A 21,889-nucleotide genomic window follows, 5' to 3' on the forward strand; every position below is an offset into this window, starting at 1 on the left:
AAAGAAACTACATCGAATGATGCGGACAAACCTGAAAAACTAACAACAACTGAAGACTCAACAAACAATGAAAATAAACCCGATGACAAAATTAAATCTGGCGATATCGAAAGTGAATCCGACAATAGCAATAGTGAACATGGGGAAGTGAATTCAACGAAAAGTGAAACAAAAAAGCCGAATGCTGCAGATAACGAAATTACAGATGATATGGATACCGAATCTCAGTCAGAAAGTGAGAGCAGTGATTCAGAATCAGAGGTTTGGTCAAAAAATGACATTAATAGTTTCTATTGTTTGGATTCAATCTTCAAAGATTAAGTAAATTTTCAAAGTTTAATACATGACTGTATGCAAACATATGACCCACAAAAAATTAACAAATTCAAACCGTTCACTCCCAATGAAACCACATTTATGACTAACCCTGTATAATAATTTATATAAATTTTCGAGTTTAATGGGATCAGTATTTGGAAGTGAGGTCGATGTTTTTAGAGAAAAGGGCAATTTCATTTGAAAGAGGAAACTTTGGATTTCAAACATATAAATTGATGAAACAATGAAGCAACATGTAAAGATTTTACTTGTTTTTCTTTTTGCAGGAAAATGGTACAGCAGAAAAGACTAAGACCACAGAAGCAACAGAAGAGGAACGAACAGATGAGACTGTTGAATCATAGATTTAAATGTAAACAATTCTCCAGCCCCTATTTCCCAATTTATTTATTCGAATACCAGCGCTTGCCATGCGCTGAGAAATTTATCTATGTACAAAATTATTTCTAACTTTGTTCGATGAATATTTCATTGCAAAATCCATGTAATATTTATGAAATATTTTTGTTTACAAAAAAAAATTATCAAAATTTCAGAAAATAGATTTCTCAGTGTGTATTTACTTGGTTGGTTTTTAAGCGCGATTTATCGTTAATGACTCTTAACTCTGGCATTTCTCATAACGATAAAATAGCGTTGTTGAGCCACTGATACGCGTTTTGTTATTTTCTCAAATGATCAATCTTTCATTTCAGTTTAAGCCTTCTTCTTTCATGCAAAATTTGTAATGTAAAAGTAATTTTTCGTTGAATAAAACATCTAATATGCCAGGAAAAAAACAATTTTTTTACATCATCATGAACTCTATGTATTTGTTTTTTTTTGTTTCATTATCTTTATTAAATATCTGAAGCAAAAAAAATGACTTAAAAATGTAAGCTACGATGAGCAGGGTATTGAAAGGTGAGTTTTGGCGAATAAAGTAAATGAGGATTTTTTTTAAAATGTTGTTTTAAATTCAACGATGTCTAATTTTCTTTGTTGCGTTGCCAGTTTTCTTAGCAGAACTGGCTTTCTGCTTTGCACTGCTGCTCGGTGTTGACGCATCTTTTGAATCAGAGTGTTTTGAATGTGGCGTATTCGGTCGATCTGGAGATAGAAATAATAACTGATTGATTCTAGTAATTTGGATAAACTTCAAAGTATCTTACCAACTGAGTCCAGATTTTTGCCAGCCGATTTTTGATGTATGGATGTATTATTACCCGAAATCGTACCAATTATCGTATTGTCACTAGAATCTTCGTTGGTTACTTCTGATTCACTATTGCGATCTGACCTGAGAATCACGAGATGAAAGAATAAACATTTATCAAATCTGCACACTTATGTAGCACTCAATCGTATGAGTTGTGAATTAATGGAAAAATAATCATAAAAAAATAAATAGGAATTATGGAATGATGAAAAAATACCTTCCATCTGGCTTTGTATCATTCTGATCGACCAGCTCACTGACAGCTGCCATTGAAGTGATTGATGATTTAGAAAATAGTCGTTCAGCTTCTTTAAATTTTCGATTCCGTTTGTCAGCCTTTGAATTAGTCCCTTTATTTGATGTCAAATATCGATCCCAACCACGTATAATGTTACCATATAATTGTGTGTCTTCTAAATATGACCCCTCAAATGCATAGATCTGTCGTTCTAAATTGGCCAATGTTTCCTAAAAATCATTGAAAACATTATTTTCGGTCAAAGAAAATTCAAATTAAATAAAACGGCAAATGGATCTATTACTAACAGCAATTTCGGCCTTTCGTTTTACCAAATCTGCCAACTCCGTTCGTGTATCAAGATTTGTCGACGACTTGGTGACATTCGTTGACTTCGCCTTGCGTTGCTTCATCGATGAATTTTCATTGGTGTGCTTGTATATTGGTGAACTCATATTTAAAATTTATGTTTACGTCTTTTATGCTACCAATAGATTTTATTTCATTTAAAATTGGCTCTTTTGTTAGTTTTGTCAGAATTGTCGCAAAATTAAATGCTTTTTTTCAAATTGATGGAGAGATTTCGAATGCACACTGTTTAACAACAAATGACTTTACTCCTGTCAAAATGTCCAATGAAATGCCAAGCGGATTCGTTCAGTTAGCAAAAATATATGTCGTAACTTTAGGCGCCCTCTGCCATCACATAAGTACATTAAATATCAATTGTATCGGGTCAAAGATTCTGTCATTCTTTGTCAATCTTTGAATTAATGACAAAACATAAATTAATATTTAAAAATAATTCACGCACTTGATAATTAAAAAATGAAGACGGAATTCGTGCCGCGAGTAAATCAAGTATGATTTTTCAATTCCGAAAAATATAGTTATCTTTTGTGCATTGACAAATTTTAAATGTTTTTTTTTTTAGCTTGATGCTTTGCAGTTAGATCGAGACATCATTCGAATAATTCGCAATCAGCTAATTGATGGTGTCCAAATGATATGGGTACTTTTTTTAAAAACCCATATTTATTTTTGTTCACTATTTTTAACTGACGAATGTTAATATTTTTACATTTTCAGCCAGGTTTTATGAATAAACTGAGTCCTGAAGTTGATTTACTTTTGCGAGCAGCAATTTGGAATTATTCAGTTCGTTTGCATTCGGCAACATTTGGTCAACGTCTATTGTTTATATCATACGATAAAAATCAGCTTATGAACAACGCCAATATTTATAAGCATTTCTTTTTAAATGTTTTTCTCAAATATGTCCGAGATAATATTACGTTCCGTTGGATTCACCGGCAGACACTTCAAAAATGTGTGACTTACTGTGAAAATGTCATAGCATTGTGTACGATGTTAAATTTTTTTCGATTTCTACATGGGGGAAAATGTCCATCGCTAGTTGATTATATATTGGGTCTGGATAATATTTCAATGTTTGGTAATCGACGTCGCGAAATCGGATATAGTCATATGACTCGCGAATTGATTTGGGGTGGTTTTATGGTACGCTTTATCACAGTGTACTATGAAAAAACTTGCAATGCACCGAATTATTTATCGTTAAATTTAACTTGTTTTTTTTTTTCTTCATAGGAATTATTGGGTTTCACATTGCCGCTAATCAACTTTCATTACGTCCGACGGAGGTGCAGGAATTTATTACAGAAGTTTAGAGAAAGTTCAATCGATACTCGCAATGATAAAAAACCATGTCTAAATGTCAATACCAAATGCGCATACTGTAATGAACGTCCGACTTTACCATATCACATGGGTTGCACACATGTATTTTGTTATTATTGCTTAAAGGGAAATCTCTTGGTTGATTCGAATTTTGAATGCCCAATATGCCAGCAAAAAAAGGATTTTTTTGAACCACTATAAATGTGATAGATAGATATAGAATATTATAAGATAAGAAAATTAAATGAACGGGAATCAAGGCTTTTGCTTGTTACGAATAATAATAATATTTGTTTTTCATTTATTTTCGATATTTCATTTTATTCCATTTCAAAGAGAGAGGTGATAAGTAACAAAAATCAAATGATTTCAATCGAAAATTTGTTGCTCATGATAGGAACTATCAAATGACTGCACTCGAATATAACCATCTTCACCGCCGGTTGCATAGCTTCTACCATCTGGATGTATGGCCAAACTGTTAATTGGACCGAAATGTCCCTTAACTCGAGCGAATTCTTCTTCATAGATTAAATGGAAGAATCTGGAATCGAATTTGCCGGATCGAGTTGACGTGGTAGTTACTTCCATCGCATCTTGTCCACCACCCAATATAACATGATCGTAAATTGGACTAATAGCGGCTGAATTGACTGGACGCTCGGTTTTGTATGTCTTTAAGCATACCAAGTTGTCACTGTCAAACAATTTTGATGATGTATCTTTCGATGCCGTAACAAACATTGTTCCGTCCTTAGATAATTGCATATCGTTGATGTTAGCTGTATGATCACGAACTGAGTTCAATTCCTTGGCCATACGTAAGTCATACAATGAAATTGTTCCATTTTCATGACCGGTTATGATGTTTTGGTCCAAATTTGCCCATAGAGCTGCTGTAATTTTTGATTGTGGGAATGGGATGCGTAATATTGGCTCTGCAGTCGATGTTGAGGCGTCAATGCAACGTACATCAATGATCACTAAATTCGACACTTGTTTATTCGAACTGTCAGTACTGTAAGCGGCCTGGGTACCAGCGTAGCTGAAGTTTGAAGTACGGACTGATGAATTGCATTTAATTGTAGCCAAATCCTTTCCAGTTTCACAATCCCATAATCTGTGATAGAAAAGCACAATTTCTTTTTATATTGTATTTATATCCGGGCAATGAAATCTTTAGTAAAAAGTTAGCTAGCAAATCCATTTAAACATCATGATATACTTATATTTGTAAACTGGGTGGATTTTTTTGGAATTGGTTACTCACTTTGCGGACATGTCACCGGAACCGGTTATCACTTTGGTTGATGTCCAGTCAACATCAATGCACCAAACAGCGCCGATGTGTCCATTGAATGTGCCCAAACGTTCACCGTTAACCGAAAACCACACATTTGGCTTTTGATCTTTGCTCGATGAGAAAATCAAATCACCTTCGCGATTGTATTTTATTTGCGTGAGAGCACGATCATGTCCATGAAGAACGATTGGTTTCTGTAAAAATCATAGGTTAAGTGCATATTATTTATCAGTTGTTCACAGTGCACATTTTTTTTTCTCAAATTTAATAAAAAATTTGATTAAAATTAATGAAAATATCATCACAAAATTCCAATTGAAGGAAATACTTGCCATATTTTCAATATTTGTCCTGGCGTTTTAAATTAAACTCAAATTTAGCTTACACGTTTTACACAAAATGATTGGTGTGTGTAAAAAAGACCAACCATTCAATACTGTCAATTACTTTGGAAAAATGAATGGGTGAGAGATCTCAAATGCCTAGCAAACAATGATGAAGGAGGGAGATAGGTATAATGCTAACAGAATATATATTGAGGAAAAATACGAAATTTCGTACAGAGCTATGGTACATTGCTCATAGATGGAGTAAAACAAAAAACACTTACGAAGCATAATTTTTTAACCATTTCTTTTGAATTAAATAAAGAATAACACGTTTAAATAATCATATTAAAATTTCAATGTCCGATTTTATTTAAGACAAAAAATAAATAAAATAAAAAAACCGATTTGTGAAAATGAAATCAAATGAAGTTGTATGCGTTTTGCCATAAAGAATTTCATTGACATTCGAAATAATTCCTTTGTTTCATTGAATTGGTTTTTAAAATGGATGTCACTAAAGTATTATACATGGAAAAAAGAAAAATTTGGGTCCATTATGAGTAATTACGTACACACATACATACATACATACATACGTATATATACATGTTCAAAATCAATCGTAGTGGAACAAAAAAACATTAAACAGCAGAGAGAAAAAACATTCCGAACAATTTTAAAACCAAATAAAATTGATTTTTTTTGTTTCATCTTTTACCAAGAAAAGCAATCATTTGCCTGATTCTCGTTGCAATAATTTTGTTATAATACGATTGCATTTAAATTTTCCAATTGGTGCTCGTTTCCATTTTTTCTGAATTTATTTTACTTAAAGTGATATAAAGATCTCATGGATAAACAACAAAAAAATGGTACATAATTGAAAAAAATATCTTAAATTTTTGTTGAAGCGAGAGAAATCTTAGATTATTCTCAAAATTTTCATTTTAAATCGACTTACGTACGAATAACGTTATTCAAAATAAAATTTTAGTTTACCCAAATCAACAATCAGTCAACTATAACATGATGAATCCGTTGCACTTACCCACAGCACCGCAACATCATCCACACGCTGGTCAACCACCCCAGTTTTATCAGGTAAATTCTAGAAATTTGAATGAATTAATAATGCCCACGAAAATTGATACAATATAGAAACAATTTATTGTGATATAAAATAAAATACACACACAAACTTGTTACATATAATAAAATCAATAAATTTTTGTTAAGGTTTGATTGAATTTAATTTCAATAGAAATTTTGAAAAAAATATTTCTTAAATCATGTGTTGCTTCAAAATTTTGATATTTAGATTCCTTCAATGCAACAGCCATTATACTATGCAGCATCACCACAAACTTATTCTCCACATCCAGTTGCGCCTCAGCATTTCATGATGCCACCTCCGCCGTACTCAAGCACACCCCAATCGTACTCGATTATTCCAGTAGCGGCACCGATTACAGCACATCAGACTAATGATACTACTGGAATGCGTCCACCTCACATGTTTCATAATGTGGCTGCTGCTCCGCCAGGATATACAATGGCTCCGCAAGTATGAACAATTCTAGCTAAACATTTCATTATAAACAAAATACAATCAAAAACCATTTTTTTTTTTTATTTGTTTGAACATTGTTAGACCGCAATATTTGATGCTGGTGCACGGTTCAATGGGAAAGCTCCGGTAATTCCACCACCTGCACCTGGATATCTACCAAATGCAGCACAAGTTGCTGCCATGCAAGGTCAACCGGTAATATCTATTATTTTGAACGAAATTGATTAAATCTTAACTAATCAAACATTTTTATCAGGTCATTGTAGAGAAGAAGAAAAACAATTTCTTTACAGGAGGCAAAGGGGGCGGCTATACCTTTTGGTAGTTATAGTCAATATGTCATCGCCACTTCAATACACCAAAAATATAATAAAAAAAAAAATATTAATTTAATAATGAATGAATAGCATTAATTTCGAGTTTTTTTAGATGAGCGAGATGATTTTGTGCGAACGTCACCATAAATAAAAAGAAATAAATTAACGAAAAAGAAAATAAAAAACAAAATCGAATGTTGAAAAACATAGAATTAGACGAAGAAAAAAAATCTGTATATTTAATCGATTAATAAAAATTTCAATTGACAAAAAACTCATTTTAGCTTCTTTTTTAATCAAAAAACAATCGAATCTTTAATGTTTTGATTCTTATGACCACTAAATAGGAATACAAAATGAAAAATTAATTTAATGTTCCATTGGTTGAACGTCAGTTATTTCGGTTTTAATTTCAATATCGGCTGGTTTATGTTCGCTTGTATCATGGCAAATGGTGACATTTTTATCGGCGTCATTTGGTATGGAATTTTCTTTTGGTTCCTCTTTTGCTTCGATTTTGAATTCAATCGCTGACACCACTTGAGAAGAGTCCATCTGTGATTTTTCTGTTTCATTGGTATCCTCCTTTTTTATATTAGTTGAATTGAATTCCGATATTGTTTCTTCATCCGAATCTGATTCGTACTTCTTCTGTGAATAGTTTCGTTGTGGTGGCAGTTGAATATGTAACGTGCACGTTGTATCTTCAAAAATACCAGGCATTGGCTCTTTACAAATCACACCAGCTTTTTCAATGTTACATGCTCGAAAAAGCACTTGTTTTTTGTCTTCTAGAATATGTTTTCGACAATATTTACTTGATGGAATTATTCGGTCACCACATTTAACACCGCCCTCAGTAAAAACACAACGCATGTGAAACGATGGTTTTGAAGGTACTAAAACACCATCGCGGCTCTGAAAAAAACCCCCCATCAAATCGAAGAAAGAAATTTAATATAGTTTTCAATAAATGTGTGATGAGATTAAGCTTACTTTTTGTCTCTTTTCAAGAAACTTCTTATGTAGAATAGCTTCCACACCATTTCGCCTTTGATATTTATTCAAAGCCTTCAGTTTTTCATAAATTTTACGTTCTGAGATCGTATCTTTTGTTTGTTCGTGAATACTACACAAGGTTTCTCGCTCCGTTCGAAGTGTATGCAAATAGTTTCGGCGCTTCTCGCGCAGTAAATGTTTTAGTCGATACAATTGATCGATGTACAATGCTCGTAAACGCATTAATTTTTCTGTTGTTATTTTGGTAACTAATTCTGTTGTATAAACTTCGGCATGCCTGAAAATTAAAATTGAATGAAATAAACCAGATACCAATCTATGTTATAAAACATTCAACTCACTTTAAAAAATCTTCATTTTGGGAGTCAACGCTTTCATTATCAGAATTATCCAAATCTTGACCACGCCATGTATTGTTCAATGTTGGTAATTCCAAATCAGATGAACTATCTGAAGCGTAGTCTAAGATTTTTCGTCCGCTTGTATTTATAGAGGCTGCATTTACATCAACTAAAAAAAGTCAAGAATAAATCGAAAATGTTCGAATTGAATTGCACGATTGGACAATAATATACTCACTAAATGGGTCAATAACTGGTTTTTCGTCACGTTGATCGACATCGTTTCCATCATATGGACTACGAACGGTAATATTACTTGAATTCACATTGTTAATAAGATTTTTGGTTTTACTTAGGTTCAAATGATGCGTCAATTCATTTAGAATTGTATCATTTGTATCGACTGCTTTAAATTTTCCGATGCTGGTTCGTGTTTTGGTAAGCTGCGCTAGTCTACTGTGTTCAAAACAGTAGCTGGTTAAAACATCTTTTTTTGGATCATATTTTGGGGCTGGTTGCAAACATCGTTTACCATTGGTCAACAAAAATGTACACATTAAATATGGAGCGGTTGGATCTTGAAGAATGTGCCGTATGCAGTATTCGTATCCATCAATTCGCGGCAATGAACATTCATACGCAATGTTTGAACAGGCTTTTGTTTTATTTGCAATTTCAGCGTGCAACTGATCTCGGAGATCCTTTTCTTGTTGTGCCGTAATTTTTGGCGGCGTACGAATTTTCAAACCACCATTTCGGTTCAAATTTTTTGTCACAATCGTTGGTTGGGTTGACATGTTTCCATTCAAATTTTCTCGTTACTCTTCGAATAAAGAAATTATATTTTTCTTATCGTCGTATCACAAAACTAAAAATAATTATACTAACAAAAAAAAATTCAATTCACTGACTGAATGAATGAAATACGGTGTTTGTTCTAATCGACAACAACTTCGTTAAAATGTCATGCATTTGTACTTCTGTAATACATTGCTTGAATACATCGATTGAACACTATTACGTCAACATTAATATGAGCGGCCATTCAATGATAAAAACAGTTTCGCTGAGCACGTTTTTAAAATTTATTTCAAAGCCACTGTTCACAAAATTGTTTTACTTTTAAATTGTAAACAATAGTATTTTGGAAATTAATGTTTCTATGTTAAATTAGCAATCAAGATTCGAATTCGAATAATAGCAATGCAGAGCTCAAATTACAAACTGATGAAATTATCCATCACTTTGTGAAACAATTGATGCGGAGTTTAATATTGTATTGGAAACAAAATACTGCGTAAGCGAACATATTAAATGGTTAGAAAGAGAAAAGGAGGTAGAAAGAGGCCAAATATGGTACTAATATGGTACTATCAAAATGTGTGTTTACTAAGCGTTGGTAGCGTCTCTACAGGGAAATATAAGTTTTCACCATTCTTCATTCGTCGAACGAAATGAGTATTTCGTAATCGAAACGACAATATAAATAATGAGTTTCATCATATGTTGAAATAATGTTTGATTTGAAATTATTTTATAATTGCATCGTGCTATTTCGTTTAGTCTTTAATCAAATAAAAATAATTTATAAAATAAAATAAAAAATAAATATTTTTAATTCAAAATAGAAATGTACGATTGATTTTATTTCGTATTTGCATTATTACGTATACGATGAAAGACACGCGCGCACTTCCATACACTGGCATTATTTAACAGTACAACAACATGAAGTTGGCAGCACACACAAACACATTGGGAAAATCGCATCGCATTGCTTTAGCTCCGATTTTCTATGCCAGTGTTTTTGTTTACTTCAAAAGTTAAAAATTATTTATAAAAACATATAAATAATTTGAAAAACAAGCCAAAACAGTTTTCAAAACTTCGACGACAATTCCACGTAATCGTGCGAAAAGACTTTTGAAGAAAAACTCGACAGCAATTTCATCGCATATATTCAAAGTAAATGCAAATTGGAAGTGTGGTGTTGTGTATGTGTGCTTTGGAAGTTTGACCATCGAAAAAAATTGAGAAAAAAATATATATAATAAACACGTAACATTGAAGAAACGAGTAAAGCAATCGTGCAAAAAGAAATTTAATAAAAAAGAATAAACGAATTAACAAAATAAATGTTTGCCTGGCATAAGAGCAAAATTTGCAGCGATCGAACAATCAACAACTAAGTTCTAACAACAGGCAAAAGAGAAAAATAATCTCGGTCTTAGATTATTTTCCTGTTCGACGAGAACTTTTTTATTTTTTTTTTGTTGTTGTTGTTATTTGTAAATGGCTAGTGGTAGTAGCAGCAGCAGTGATAATAGCAAAGAATCAAGATGGTATTTCACAGTAGAACAATTACAAAATTCACCAAGTCGAAGTCAAGGCATCGACGCCGAAAAGGAAATAGATCTCAGACAACAAGCCGCTTACTTGATTCAAGAAATGGGACAACGGCTTCGAGTGTAATTGTTTTTTTCATTTCTATTTCAATGCATTTGTTTGCCTTTAGCTCAAATTTATAGCATTTTAAAAGCATTTCACATGAATGACTTTGAATATAATTTGATAAAGTATTTTACGATTTTATTCCCCATCAATAATGACACATTGCTCATTACTCATTTGCGCTTTAAGAAATGAAAGAGAAAGGAAAAGTGACTATTAAATAAAATAAGGCGTACGCATTATTCATTCGCAAAACTGAAATAAAAAGCATATAAAAGTATATTCTCGCTTAAATCGTTTCAATCGATTGATGAAACGAAATTACTTGCTCGATTTTTTAATTTAAAAAGTATTTTCGTTCCGAAAATGAATCCCTGTCACTTTAATATTAATAATGTCGTGTAACCAAAATGGCATAGACTTGTTTCTGTCGAATAGATAATCATGTTTTGTCTCGTTAAAAAGTTTCCAGAGATTGGAAATGATGAAAGAAGAAAAAAAAGTATCGTAATATTGTAGTCACATTTTTCGCACACATTTCGAAGCGATCAAATTTGTTACACATATATACACACAAAATAAGTTTTGCCGCCATATTTATTTTGTACGTGGGTATTTCACAAATACTCACAGAACTTCGTAGTCGAATGAAGGTTGAATGTTTAATATGTTTTCGTTGACGACTGTAGAGGGAGAGAGGCGTTCAGTACAACGTAATGGGAAAACATGTAATTTTACGTATATATAGCAGATACGAGCAGAGATTTCATTCAAAAGTCATTGCGTGTGCATGTTTTCAAAACAAATGCCATATTCAATATTTAATTTTTTTTTTCTTTTTATTTAAACAAACCAAATGATCTCGGTATAATTTTATTTAATAAATTTATGCGTTTGATCAAAATGAATGTCACTCATTTTATCTTTCTCTCATTCCATTTCTAACATTTTCAGCAATCAGTTATGTATAAATACGGCTATAGTTTATATGCATAGGTTCTATGCATTTCATTCGTTTACACAATTTCATCAAAATGGAATTGCAATGGCTAGTTTGTTTCTAGCTGCAAAGGTAACACGAATTGTTGTATAAAAATACAAAAACGTGCAAAATGTTTAATTTGAAATAAAAATGCTTTAACTGAAAATAAAACAAGGTGGAAGAGCAACCACGAAAGTTGGAGTCTGTAATACATGTGTCACAAGCATGCATACCAGGAGCAGCTGACAACCAAACCAAGGAATCCTATGCTGAGCAAGCACAAGACTTAGTTTTTAATGAAAATATATTGTTGCAAACATTGGGTTTCGACGTGGCCGTTGATCATCCACACACCCATGTTGTGAAAACATGCCATCTAGTTAAAGGTATTTAGTTACCGCCTTTTTTGTTGTTGTGCTCAAAGTAATGCATTATTTCACATTTATTGATGAAATAAATATTTTTTGTTTGTTGTTTCCTCTGCAGCGTGTAAAGATTTAGCTCAAACCTCTTATTTCCTGGCATCAAATAGTTTACATTTGACAACAATGTGTTTACAGTACAGACCAACGGTAGTTGCATGCTTCTGCATATATCTCGCCTGCAAATGGTCTCGTTGGGAGGTAATTTGTCAAAAGAATTTCTTTTTTAAATAATATTTATCTCATTTTATTATCTATTCATATCACAGATTCCACAATCAACAGAGGGGAAGGATTGGTTTTATTATGTTGATAAAAATGTTACAATGGAACTGCTAGAACAATTAACTGATGAATTTATAGCCATTTATGAAAAAAGTCCCGCAAGACTAAAAAATAAATTGAGTTCAACGATGAAAGATTTAACGACGAGTGCCAGATCTGTAAGTATATATAAACGTACCATAAACGTAACCCAGCTAAATCACCAACACTTTATTATAGGGTGATGTGCATAGTTCAGGATCACAGCATCGATCATCTAGTCATCATAGATCTTCGAGCCATCATCAGGTCAAACATTCAATGCATTCATCCGGTAAGGTTTTCTTTTTCTTCATCATATTAAAAACATGTTGAAGAAAAATGTTGAATATTTTAGGTGACCATAAGTCATCCTCATCTCACCAAAAAATACTTCAACACTCGTCTTCATCAATGTCATCATCGATGAGCACAGCGTCTGGATCAAGTTCAAGTCGGCAACATAGGAATGAAAGGGGTGATCGAAGTGTACCACCTGATCGAATTGATCGACCATTCACATCTGCTGGTGCTCCACAACGATCATCAAGCAGTAACTCAAATGGTCCGATTCCATCCCGAAGTAGCAGCAGTTCGAATAGTATGACAAATATGCCACCATTGCGCCCACAATCGCAGCAACAACAGCATCAGCAAATGCGGCATACTTCAAGTGGTTCATCGTCATCGTCAAAAACTGACCAAAGGCATTTGACCAAGGAACACAAAGCACATCCAGATAAGAGTCAATCCACGAAACATACTCTATCCAAGTCAAATGTGACACAGCAACAGCATTTCAGTGGCTCTAGGTATGTGTACAACTTTTTTTTATACTTGAATTTATGAACCAATCAAAACCAAATTTTCATTTAGAAAAAAAACTACGTAACATTTGTTTAAATTATTTAAAAAAATATAATTCACATAACCATTTGACAAAATCAATTGATTATTTTCAAATAGTAATAACAACAACGGAAGTCACAGCAATAGCAGCAATAATAATACAATCAATCAAGAACAACAAAGGTTATCCGTCCAAAATTCACAACAAAAACCACAACCGACTTTAATAGATATGTCTTCCTATGGACTGATTGATGATATTAACAATATACGTAGCCTGGATACAATGGATTTGCTGAGCACATCACCGCCAAAACAACAAATGACAACGGGCAAAGCACCGTCAATATTTAGTCCCGAATGGAATGAAAAGTCGAGTTCAATGCCAAGCAACAATGGTAGTAGTATGACATCTGGTATAGACCATGGCGCCAATGGTTCGGAAACAATGAGTACGATGCCCATTTTGTGTAGCCCAAAGAAGGAGTATGAAAAGCGTGCACCGTTATCAAACGACATGATAAAGAAGGAAAAACAAATAGAACAACAACAACAATCACACCGATCAGGCATGCAACCGGATAAATTAACAAATGTGAAACGAGAACCAACTTTATTATCAACGGGAATGCAGTATGATGCCAATCTACCTCAAAACCTTCTAGATAGCAAAGCCGTTAAACGCTCATTCAATGCTGAAATGGGATCGGATAGACTAGACAATTCTGAATATCAACAACGAGAAATGAAAATACGAAAATTAGAGCAATTATCACCAATTCAAAATGTATCTGATGTGACGAAAGCAAAGTCATTTAGTTGTTTGAATGGCATTGAGTCAAAATCAATGGATTCGCCAATTTCGGATAAATACGGCAAGATTGGAGAACTGCCCAAGGCAACTGCTAATACTGTATCGATAACTCCAGATTTAGTTAGCTCCCTACTAAAAGAGAGTCTTAGTGAACCCGGAAATAAATATTTACCGTCATTGGATACGTCGCAAAAGAAACATTCATCTTCGGCGACAATGTCATCCACAATTAAAAAGGAACCGAATATTATACCGTCTGCTTATAATATGCCACAGCATCAAATGCAAATGATGGACGCAATGGAACAACAGCATTCAGTAAAAACCGAAGATATGGATCGATCACAAGGTGCAAATCAATTTTTGGGTCAGCATTCACAATATCGCATAGATGCAAAACGCATGCAAGGACCACCGGTGACTACAACAATATCGCGACAACAACAACAACAACAGCAAGTACCACAACAGCAATCGTCTTCATTACAAATGCCATATATGCCATTGAATGACATCGCTCCAAATATGAAAGAACAGCAATTTATTGAACAACAAAAAATGTCTCAACTTCAGCAAGAACAAAGTAATACCCAGAATGTATATGGTGCCCAAACATTGCCACCGCAGCTACAAATTAATAATGACGCCGATCAGCGAATCAAGTCTGAGAAAAAGAAAAAGAAAGAAAAGCATAAAAACAAAGACAAAGAAAAGTCGAAAAATCGAGAAGAGCGAAAAAAACACAAAGAAAAGAGACACAAGGAAAAGCGAGACAAATCACAACCAGAAAGTCATGAATCAAGTCCCAAATCACCGATTCGTTTAAAATTGAATTTATCTCATACTGAAACGTCGAGTGGCCACTCTGTGTACGATACACAAAGCATTCACAACGAACAACAACCAAGTGCATTACAAGAAATCAAATTGAAAATTGCTCGTGATCGAATAAAACCCGATATAGATAGCAGTGGCAGCAATGATACAAGAGCTCAAAATGCACCGTTGGCATCAACACAAACACCTACCTCATTGAAAATAAAAATACCAAAGCATGTTGTTGAAAATTGCAATAGCGGAGTGACAAACATTTACAATAGCCAACAAATGCATTTGAATGAAATGGGCCATCCACAGAGTGGCAACAGCGGCGGTACTAGTAAAAAAAAGGATCGAAATCGTGACAGAGATAAATCGATGCGTAATTCTGGCGGCAACCTATCCAATTCTACAAAGGTATTTAACTCATTTTTCTCTGACCCATAACATACTTAGACATTTTCATGAAACACCAAAACACTGCTTATTTTTTTTTTATTCAATTTGTTTCACATCCATCTGCAAAAAAATCCCATTATTTATGTAAATACTATATCCCAACAACTATATTTGTACCTTTCGATTATTGTATGTGTGTACGTTCCTATAGAACATCAAATAACGGCTACATCGATCCTTCTCAATCCCACTGTTCATTGATATATATTCGATGATATATAAATTCAATTATGTTTTAATATGTTTGCACAAACAATTTAAAGGATTTATTTATTGTTATTATTTTTTGCTTCAACGAACAAAAGAACACTGCGTATATTCAGTTTTAGTGATTATCATTTAGAAAAAAATTGACAAAGCTTCTCCGAGAAGCCTTCTCGAAATGTAAATTAAAGGCCGATACAAATAACAAAAAAATCGGTCATTCACAAAAGCACAAGAACAACATTCAACGTTTGCAACAAAAAAATCTTCCTCAACTAATAACTGTGCTTAGAAGAGAAATCCGCATGTATTTGAAATTGTTTTGTTTATAAATTATGAATTTTTATGTTTGTTTTAATTAAATGGTTTTGTTTCTAAAACAGTGTGTAAGTTCGTAAACAGTTGCTTTTTTATAATCCGTTCGATTTTTTCTTGATTTATTATGTTTCATTCTGTTTGGAAAATGTGTGATCGCATTTTAAAAATAGAGTGAATCAAGCAATAATCAAAAAATTTAACTCAAAATAAATTATTTTATACATAAAACTGTTTTCTGTTTCAGGCTATTTGGGTTAAAATGTGATAAAAACCAATTTGTTAATTAAAACGAACAAGAAAGTCCAACTTATTGAACACTTCGAAAGAATTTTGAGAACATTTTTGCAAAAGAAAAAAAAAAAAAAAAACAAAAAAATTAAAACAAAAATAATATTTGCTTGAGCTCATACAAAATCATAAATTCCGTATAAAATCAAATTGTAATTATATATAAAGAAGCGAATGAACTGACCAAAACAAACATGAGTATATTTATTAATCCATGAATCGATCTGTATAGATAAAATCCATTTGTTCGAATTTATTGAATGTTAAAAATGGACAAAAACAAAAGATATGTGAACAAAATTGCACTTTCGATTTTCAATTTGGTATCCAATTTACATTTGAAGTTGTGATCGTAAATCTAACACACAAAATATACACTTTGCATCGTGATTTAACACTCTACAATCAACTCGCTCCCATATGATTATAATCATTTCGTTTGCCCGATATTTTTTTGCGGTTTCATATACAATTAGACACACACATGCACATAAGTAATCAAACCAATTAAAAACAAAAACTTATACCTACACTGTGACATTATAATCATTCCGGATTTTAACATAATGGCGTTTGTTTCTCACTCAGACAAAACTAAAACAATCACACGAGCAAAAGAAATGTTTTAACGACACGTTCAATGTTTCAGATCTACTCACAATATAATGAACAAATGACGCAACAACAGCAACAACAAATGTTTATGCAACAACAACAACAACAGCAACAACAACAACAACAACAGGTATTATATATTAAATCGTCCTATTCCTTCAGTCCTTTAATTGATATTTTTCGTGTTCATTATAGCAACAATATCAATCCCAGCTACAGATACAAGCGCAACAGCAGCAGCCACAATCGCATACGCAATCACTTTTCCATCTTAATCAGTCCTCAGCCTATGATAATGCTCAAATGTATCAAGCTCCGATGGCAAAACAGCCACAGCAACAGTCTTATAACAGTCAATTCGACAGTTTTCTAGCTAATCAAGGTTTTGGGCAAAACGCATTACCGCAATATCAGCAGCAAGCAAACCATGCTCAGATGCCTCAACAAATGTTTACAAATCCACAACAACACTACTCGTACAAACAGAATTCAAATCAACAAAACGTTCGGAATCAACCGATCAAATACAGAGAAAAATAAGACGAAAAAAAAAGAAAAAATCAAGCAAAAGCAAAATAACTGAAACAAAATGCCGGCATTAGAACATCCAAACAAACAAAACATACCATACGATACCATGCGGTTTTTATTTGTTGAACAGTAAAATGAATCTTGTGTTTGCTTTAGCGATTTGCACCGATTTTATTTAATTGCAATTGTTAAAGCAAAAAACTTGAACTATTCAGCTATTGGGTGGTTTTGTTATGATAAAAAAAATGTATTTTGTAATTTTGCCTTTGAAAGTTGTCTTCACGTCATCACCAAACAAACCCTAGTAGACACATTTTTTGAAGTAAAAAAAAAAAATAAAAATAAAAAAGCAATAAACAAGTAGAAGCGTTTTTTTTTCAAATGAAAGCGGAAAAATATCGAAAGAGCGAACGAATTTTTTTGTTGATCTAATTAAGTTTTTTTTTATATAAATATATATTTAAAAAATGTGAGCAAAAAACAATCATGCAAGCAAAATATAAATATGTAAATAAATTGTAAGTGAAAGTTAGAAAGAGAGTTCAAATTCACACATATATTTGTGTATATTCTCTCTGTATAGTTAGAATATGATAAATAAAGCTAGAACAGAAAAATACATGCTAGCAAAATGAAAATGTTGGAAGAAAAACATATGAAAATTTTTGTTAAAAAAAATTGATCACTAGTTTTAATTGAGTATTAAAAAAAAATACAAACACTCGAAATAAACAACAAACTTGATGATTTGTTTTTTAGTTTTACTTAAACAAGCATAAAAATGAAACCAACCAAAACCTATGTAATATTCACTTTTTAAATCAAGCTACGATTTTTGAGGCATCCATTATGTGGTCACATTTGCTCACTGGCCATCGGAGATTCATTATTTGATGAAAATACTTGCAATCAATATTCTCATTATAATAAATAAATCAAAGACATCAAATTTCATATTTGACTGACATAGAATGCTGATACTATGTTGGTTTGCATATGTATGCCAAGTATTTGCATAGAACTGTGAGTCTCTACTGGCCTTGATTCATTTTCTCATTATTATTTTCAACTTACAGTTGAGCATACGCTGTTTGTGTGTGTGTGTGTGCTCAATATGTAACCAGGAACGAGTATGCTAAGTCCACTGTCAATAAAATAATTAAATATGAAAGTAGAGAAATTGGCGTGGTAAGTTTACTTTTATTTTTAAAAAATATCCTCACATACGATAGCGACAGATATTCAGATGTCATGAGAGCAGGTTATTTCAAATTGTATTCAAAAATAAAAAGCCTTAAAACAACTGTAACGGAATGTTTTTGTTTGCTTTGCGTTTAATTCATTTCTAATTTGAATGAATAGATAGATCTATTGAATGAACAATTTTATAATGTTTTATTTGAATAGATTCTAATTTTATATTTTATTAGTCCTCTCCTGCTGGAATCGCATCTTCCAAACGTCGGATGAATTTGACTCGAATCTCCGTTGTTCCATCACCCTTTAGTTGGTCCTGTTTTTACGTTCAAATTCAAAGTTGCATAAATTTCATGGTAATTTACTATAAATTATCAAAAAGATTTTACTAAAAAAAAATTACCTGAGCAAACCAGCAGTGTACTTCAAGCTGAACCATTTCGAGAGCTCCACGAATGCATCCACATAGTACTCCACTGAATCGTAGCGTACTCATGTCAGCAGGTAATTCAACAAATTCTGTTAACGGATTCGTATCGAATATGAGTGAAAATTCATCGGCCGAAGCCGCCCAATTCGATATTGTTGGCTGAACATTCAAATACATTCTAAATGCTTGTTGAATTTTATCAGCAGTTTCGCGCATATCTAAACATCTTGTTGATGCGGTTCGTGATAAAAAGTCTTCGATCAATCGTATGCCCATATTGTAGCCAATTCGTTCCAGTTGCTTATTTACATCATCGATATTTTCAAAATCACGAATTATTTGCGTTACCAATGCACCATACGTAAGCGTTAATAGTTCCGAATTCTAAAAAAAAATACAACAAAATTTTCAAAATAAGTTTCAACTGATCAATAAAAAGTGATTGAAATCAAAAATTATTCATCCGAAATTAAATTTAAACAATTAACGATTTTATTACTCAAAAAATATTTATTCGACTCGATGCTGATTATTAATTTGCTTTACTGTTTACAAATTTATTTCAACTAAAAGCTGTCTTTTAACACGTTTTAAAAAGAGCACACATAGCTTAAAATTCTTAAAATAGTTTTGGATCAATTTAGTTTAAATATTTTTTTAGTGAAAATATTGATACTATCTCTCCGATTTGATAAATTGAATAGACGCATTGCTCATAATTGGCTGAGGATGAGATGATTGATTTGATGGTTGTGATTGGATTTGGCGTGGTGCGATTGGATTTGATTGAATGGTTTGATGTGGAATTTGAAGTTGATTTGATTCAGGTCCACAGTGTGAATGAAAGCGACCACCTTCGCCACGCACACGATTCATAGCATGTCGATGCCTCGATTCGTGCAAATATTTTGGTCTCTCCTTTGGAATGCGACTCTCAAGTTTGGCACGAGCCTGTCTACGTTTCAATATTCGTTTGTACTGTTTGGCATTTACATACAATGGTTCTTCTTCAGCATCAATATTGACATCGTCAGCTGTTGTGTTTGAATTTGAATTGGCCGTTGTCGTAGCATTACTGTTTAAGAATACTGTATCATTTGTCGTGGCCATATTTGTGTTGCTCAACACATTGGCTGCGCCAGTATTCGTTGGTAGAATGGTGGCTATTCCACCAGTATTATTCGGTGTTGAATTCGTAGTAGCCGCTGTGGCCAACATCATCATTGGCCCTTGCTGACCATTTATTGGTTGTGTTGCTGCCGATGTTGGAGTTGCACCTGGTATTTGTATCAAATTTCCATTGATGTTTATAATTTGTGGCTGAGCCGGTAATGAATCGCCCATCGTTTGCATCGGTTGATAGAGGAATGTCTGACCATCGGGTAACTGCAGTATTTGTGCCATGGGCTGTGCTTGTGCTGCTTGCTGTACGATTGTCTGCAACGATTGTTGGGGAACTGATTGCACCAAAATTGGTTGGCCAGTATTTGAAATTGGCATCGAATTCATCGAAACCACTTGAATTTGTTGTCCATTCGTTCCACTCACTGTATGCTGCTGCTCATTATGTGCAGTACCCGTTTGATGATCCATTTTCTTTATTAAAATGTATCCACTTGTTGATCCAATTTTTAATTGTGTGTCCGTTTTTCTTTTAACCGTCTTCAACGCGTTTTCGTTTAAATAAAATGAATCGACGGGCGTACATTTGATAACTTTGATTTAAAAAAAAAACAACGTATTCACGTTTCACGTATATTGTTCACAGTAAAACTTTGGGAATACAATAAAATGTGCAAATGTATATTTCAATCGCAAGTTTCACATTGGCACCCAGCACCTTTTGCTCTTAGTCTCGATTTTTTTTCGTTAGCCGTAGTACGAATGTAGATCTTATGCTGAATCAGTAGCATTTAATAATTGCAGGGCATCGAGCATTCTATAAAAAAATGAAGGGAAATGCTGTAGACTGCATTAACAACCGAAGTACATGTTTTCATTTTGAAATCAATACAAAAATTGTCTTTTGCATATGAAATCATATCAAATGCATAAATTTGAAAACGTCCTTTTTCAGACAATTTTGGTTTCCTAACTAACAAAAACTAAATAAATAATATTCAGCCCGATAATTGCGGTATTTATACAATTTGAGATTTTTTATAAGTATTATTATTCTATTTGAAAAGCTTACACAATTCAGGCAATTCTATGTTCATCTTATCATTTTTATGCGCAACGTTCTTTTTAGATGAAGTTAAATGTATTAATAAGGCAACGCTTGTATTAATATATCAGTCGGCTCACATATGTACTAATAACAAATATAAATATTACTTACGACTTTCTTTGAATCCAATCGGCTAGTTTGTCTTGACATTATTCTCGAATTTACTTGGATATATGTATAAATAAATAAATCTCTAGTCCTTTAACAGAGCTAAATAATAATAATATGAGTTAGTTTACAATGTTAGCCTTTGCTTCATACCTGAATCGGAATCAAACAATGGCGTTTAATCGAACTACATACATACTATGGCGTATGTCATCAAAATGCAACCATATAGCCACACTTTCCAAAAAAATTACGAATTCCAATGGAATGGATCAACTTCACTCACTTCCAATAATATTTTTTTTGACAACATAATGTGAACACAACCCAATATGTCAAGTTTTCAATTACCACTCAAACGATTCAATTTTTGCTGAAATAAAAAAATAAACAATTCATTTGGAAAGAGATTTGTGCATTTAATTTAAAATTCTGAAGAAGAACATTTTTATACATATTTAGTTGTAGAATTAGAATTTTGAATTTTCGAAATCCAACCGAATCTTTCTGTCA

At 32.8% G+C, this 21,889-nt stretch overlaps 8 protein-coding genes across 12 annotated transcripts in view; 4 read left to right on the forward strand and 4 right to left on the reverse strand.

The window, feature by feature from the left end:
• The window catches only part of LOC116352572 (dentin sialophosphoprotein), a 4,683-nt gene extending 3,611 nt beyond the window's left edge, over positions 1-1,072 (forward strand). The window contains exons 6-7 of the mRNA XM_031785281.1: positions 12-261; positions 606-1,072. Coding sequence (XP_031641141.1) covers positions 12-261; positions 606-683 — 328 coding nt within the window. The 3' untranslated portion in view covers positions 684-1,072. The remainder of the gene's footprint in view (positions 1-11; positions 262-605) is intronic.
• A 123-nt stretch (positions 1,073-1,195) lies between these two features.
• Positions 1,196-2,410, reverse strand: LOC116352436 (chromatin modification-related protein MEAF6). Its single transcript, XM_031785033.1, has 4 exons — positions 2,084-2,410; positions 1,755-2,005; positions 1,491-1,618; positions 1,196-1,428 (listed from the first exon to the last, which is right to left on the reverse strand). Exons 1-4 carry the CDS (start codon positions 2,228-2,230, stop codon positions 1,298-1,300), a joined length of 657 nt encoding a protein of 218 aa, XP_031640893.1. The 5' UTR covers positions 2,231-2,410; the 3' UTR covers positions 1,196-1,297.
• Positions 2,411-2,506: 96 nt separating this feature from the next.
• LOC116352435 (peroxisome biogenesis factor 2) lies at positions 2,507-3,780 on the forward strand. The gene is made up of 4 exons (XM_031785032.1): positions 2,507-2,636; positions 2,710-2,787; positions 2,865-3,296; positions 3,387-3,780. The coding sequence occupies exons 1-4, from the start codon at positions 2,604-2,606 to the stop codon at positions 3,675-3,677; spliced, it is 834 nt and encodes a 277-aa protein (XP_031640892.1). The 5' UTR covers positions 2,507-2,603; the 3' UTR covers positions 3,678-3,780.
• LOC116352434 (eukaryotic translation initiation factor 3 subunit I) lies at positions 3,771-5,239 on the reverse strand. Its single transcript, XM_031785031.1, has 3 exons — positions 5,112-5,239; positions 4,747-4,973; positions 3,771-4,596 (listed from the first exon to the last, which is right to left on the reverse strand). The coding sequence occupies exons 1-3, from the start codon at positions 5,112-5,114 to the stop codon at positions 3,846-3,848; spliced, it is 981 nt and encodes a 326-aa protein (XP_031640891.1). The 5' UTR covers positions 5,115-5,239; the 3' UTR covers positions 3,771-3,845.
• Positions 5,240-5,728: 489 nt separating this feature from the next.
• Positions 5,729-7,078, forward strand: LOC116352652 (DAZ-associated protein 2). The gene is made up of 5 exons (XM_031785393.1): positions 5,729-5,980; positions 6,103-6,209; positions 6,427-6,672; positions 6,760-6,873; positions 6,935-7,078. The coding sequence occupies exons 1-5, from the start codon at positions 5,959-5,961 to the stop codon at positions 7,001-7,003; spliced, it is 558 nt and encodes a 185-aa protein (XP_031641253.1). The 5' UTR covers positions 5,729-5,958; the 3' UTR covers positions 7,004-7,078.
• A 202-nt stretch (positions 7,079-7,280) lies between these two features.
• Positions 7,281-9,614, reverse strand: LOC116352651 (KAT8 regulatory NSL complex subunit 2). 3 transcript variants are annotated; one of them, XM_031785392.1, is made up of 5 exons: positions 9,268-9,614; positions 8,595-9,179; positions 8,357-8,525; positions 7,992-8,292; positions 7,281-7,913 (listed from the first exon to the last, which is right to left on the reverse strand). In XM_031785392.1, the coding sequence occupies exons 2-5, from the start codon at positions 9,151-9,153 to the stop codon at positions 7,365-7,367; spliced, it is 1,578 nt and encodes a 525-aa protein (XP_031641252.1). In that variant the 5' UTR covers positions 9,154-9,179; positions 9,268-9,614; the 3' UTR covers positions 7,281-7,364. The 3 variants fall into 3 exon arrangements, with proteins under 3 accessions (XP_031641252.1, XP_031641251.1, XP_031641250.1); XM_031785391.1 differs by having other exon boundaries at positions 9,245-9,613; XM_031785390.1 differs by having other exon boundaries at positions 8,595-9,613.
• A 476-nt stretch (positions 9,615-10,090) lies between these two features.
• On the forward strand, positions 10,091-17,768 carry LOC116352650 (cyclin-T-like). Of its 2 annotated transcripts, XM_031785388.1 has the most exons (10): positions 10,093-10,824; positions 11,762-11,879; positions 11,965-12,175; positions 12,276-12,412; positions 12,481-12,654; positions 12,716-12,809; positions 12,873-13,326; positions 13,481-15,413; positions 16,915-17,010; positions 17,076-17,768. In XM_031785388.1, the coding sequence occupies exons 1-10, from the start codon at positions 10,649-10,651 to the stop codon at positions 17,418-17,420; spliced, it is 3,738 nt and encodes a 1,245-aa protein (XP_031641248.1). In that variant the 5' UTR covers positions 10,093-10,648; the 3' UTR covers positions 17,421-17,768. The 2 variants fall into 2 exon arrangements, with proteins under 2 accessions (XP_031641249.1, XP_031641248.1); XM_031785389.1 differs by lacking the exons at positions 16,915-17,010; positions 17,076-17,768 and adding an exon at positions 16,222-16,829 and having other exon boundaries at positions 10,091-10,824.
• An 823-nt stretch (positions 17,769-18,591) lies between these two features.
• LOC116352654 (trafficking protein particle complex subunit 3-like) lies at positions 18,592-21,586 on the reverse strand. Of its 2 annotated transcripts, XM_031785395.1 has the most exons (3): positions 21,380-21,584; positions 19,012-19,422; positions 18,592-18,924 (listed from the first exon to the last, which is right to left on the reverse strand). In XM_031785395.1, exons 1-3 carry the CDS (start codon positions 21,416-21,418, stop codon positions 18,838-18,840), a joined length of 537 nt encoding a protein of 178 aa, XP_031641255.1. In that variant the 5' UTR covers positions 21,419-21,584; the 3' UTR covers positions 18,592-18,837. The 2 variants fall into 2 exon arrangements, with proteins under 2 accessions (XP_031641255.1, XP_031641254.1); XM_031785394.1 differs by lacking the exons at positions 18,592-18,924; positions 19,012-19,422 and adding an exon at positions 19,536-20,977 and having other exon boundaries at positions 21,380-21,586.
• Between the last annotated feature and the right edge of the window lie 303 nt (positions 21,587-21,889).

The sequence above is a fragment of the Contarinia nasturtii genome, unplaced genomic scaffold, assembly GCF_009176525.2.
Source record: "Contarinia nasturtii isolate CC-2019 unplaced genomic scaffold, AAFC_CNas_1.1 Cnas_scaffold_187, whole genome shotgun sequence".
NCBI classification, from domain to species: domain Eukaryota; kingdom Metazoa; phylum Arthropoda; class Insecta; order Diptera; family Cecidomyiidae; genus Contarinia; species Contarinia nasturtii.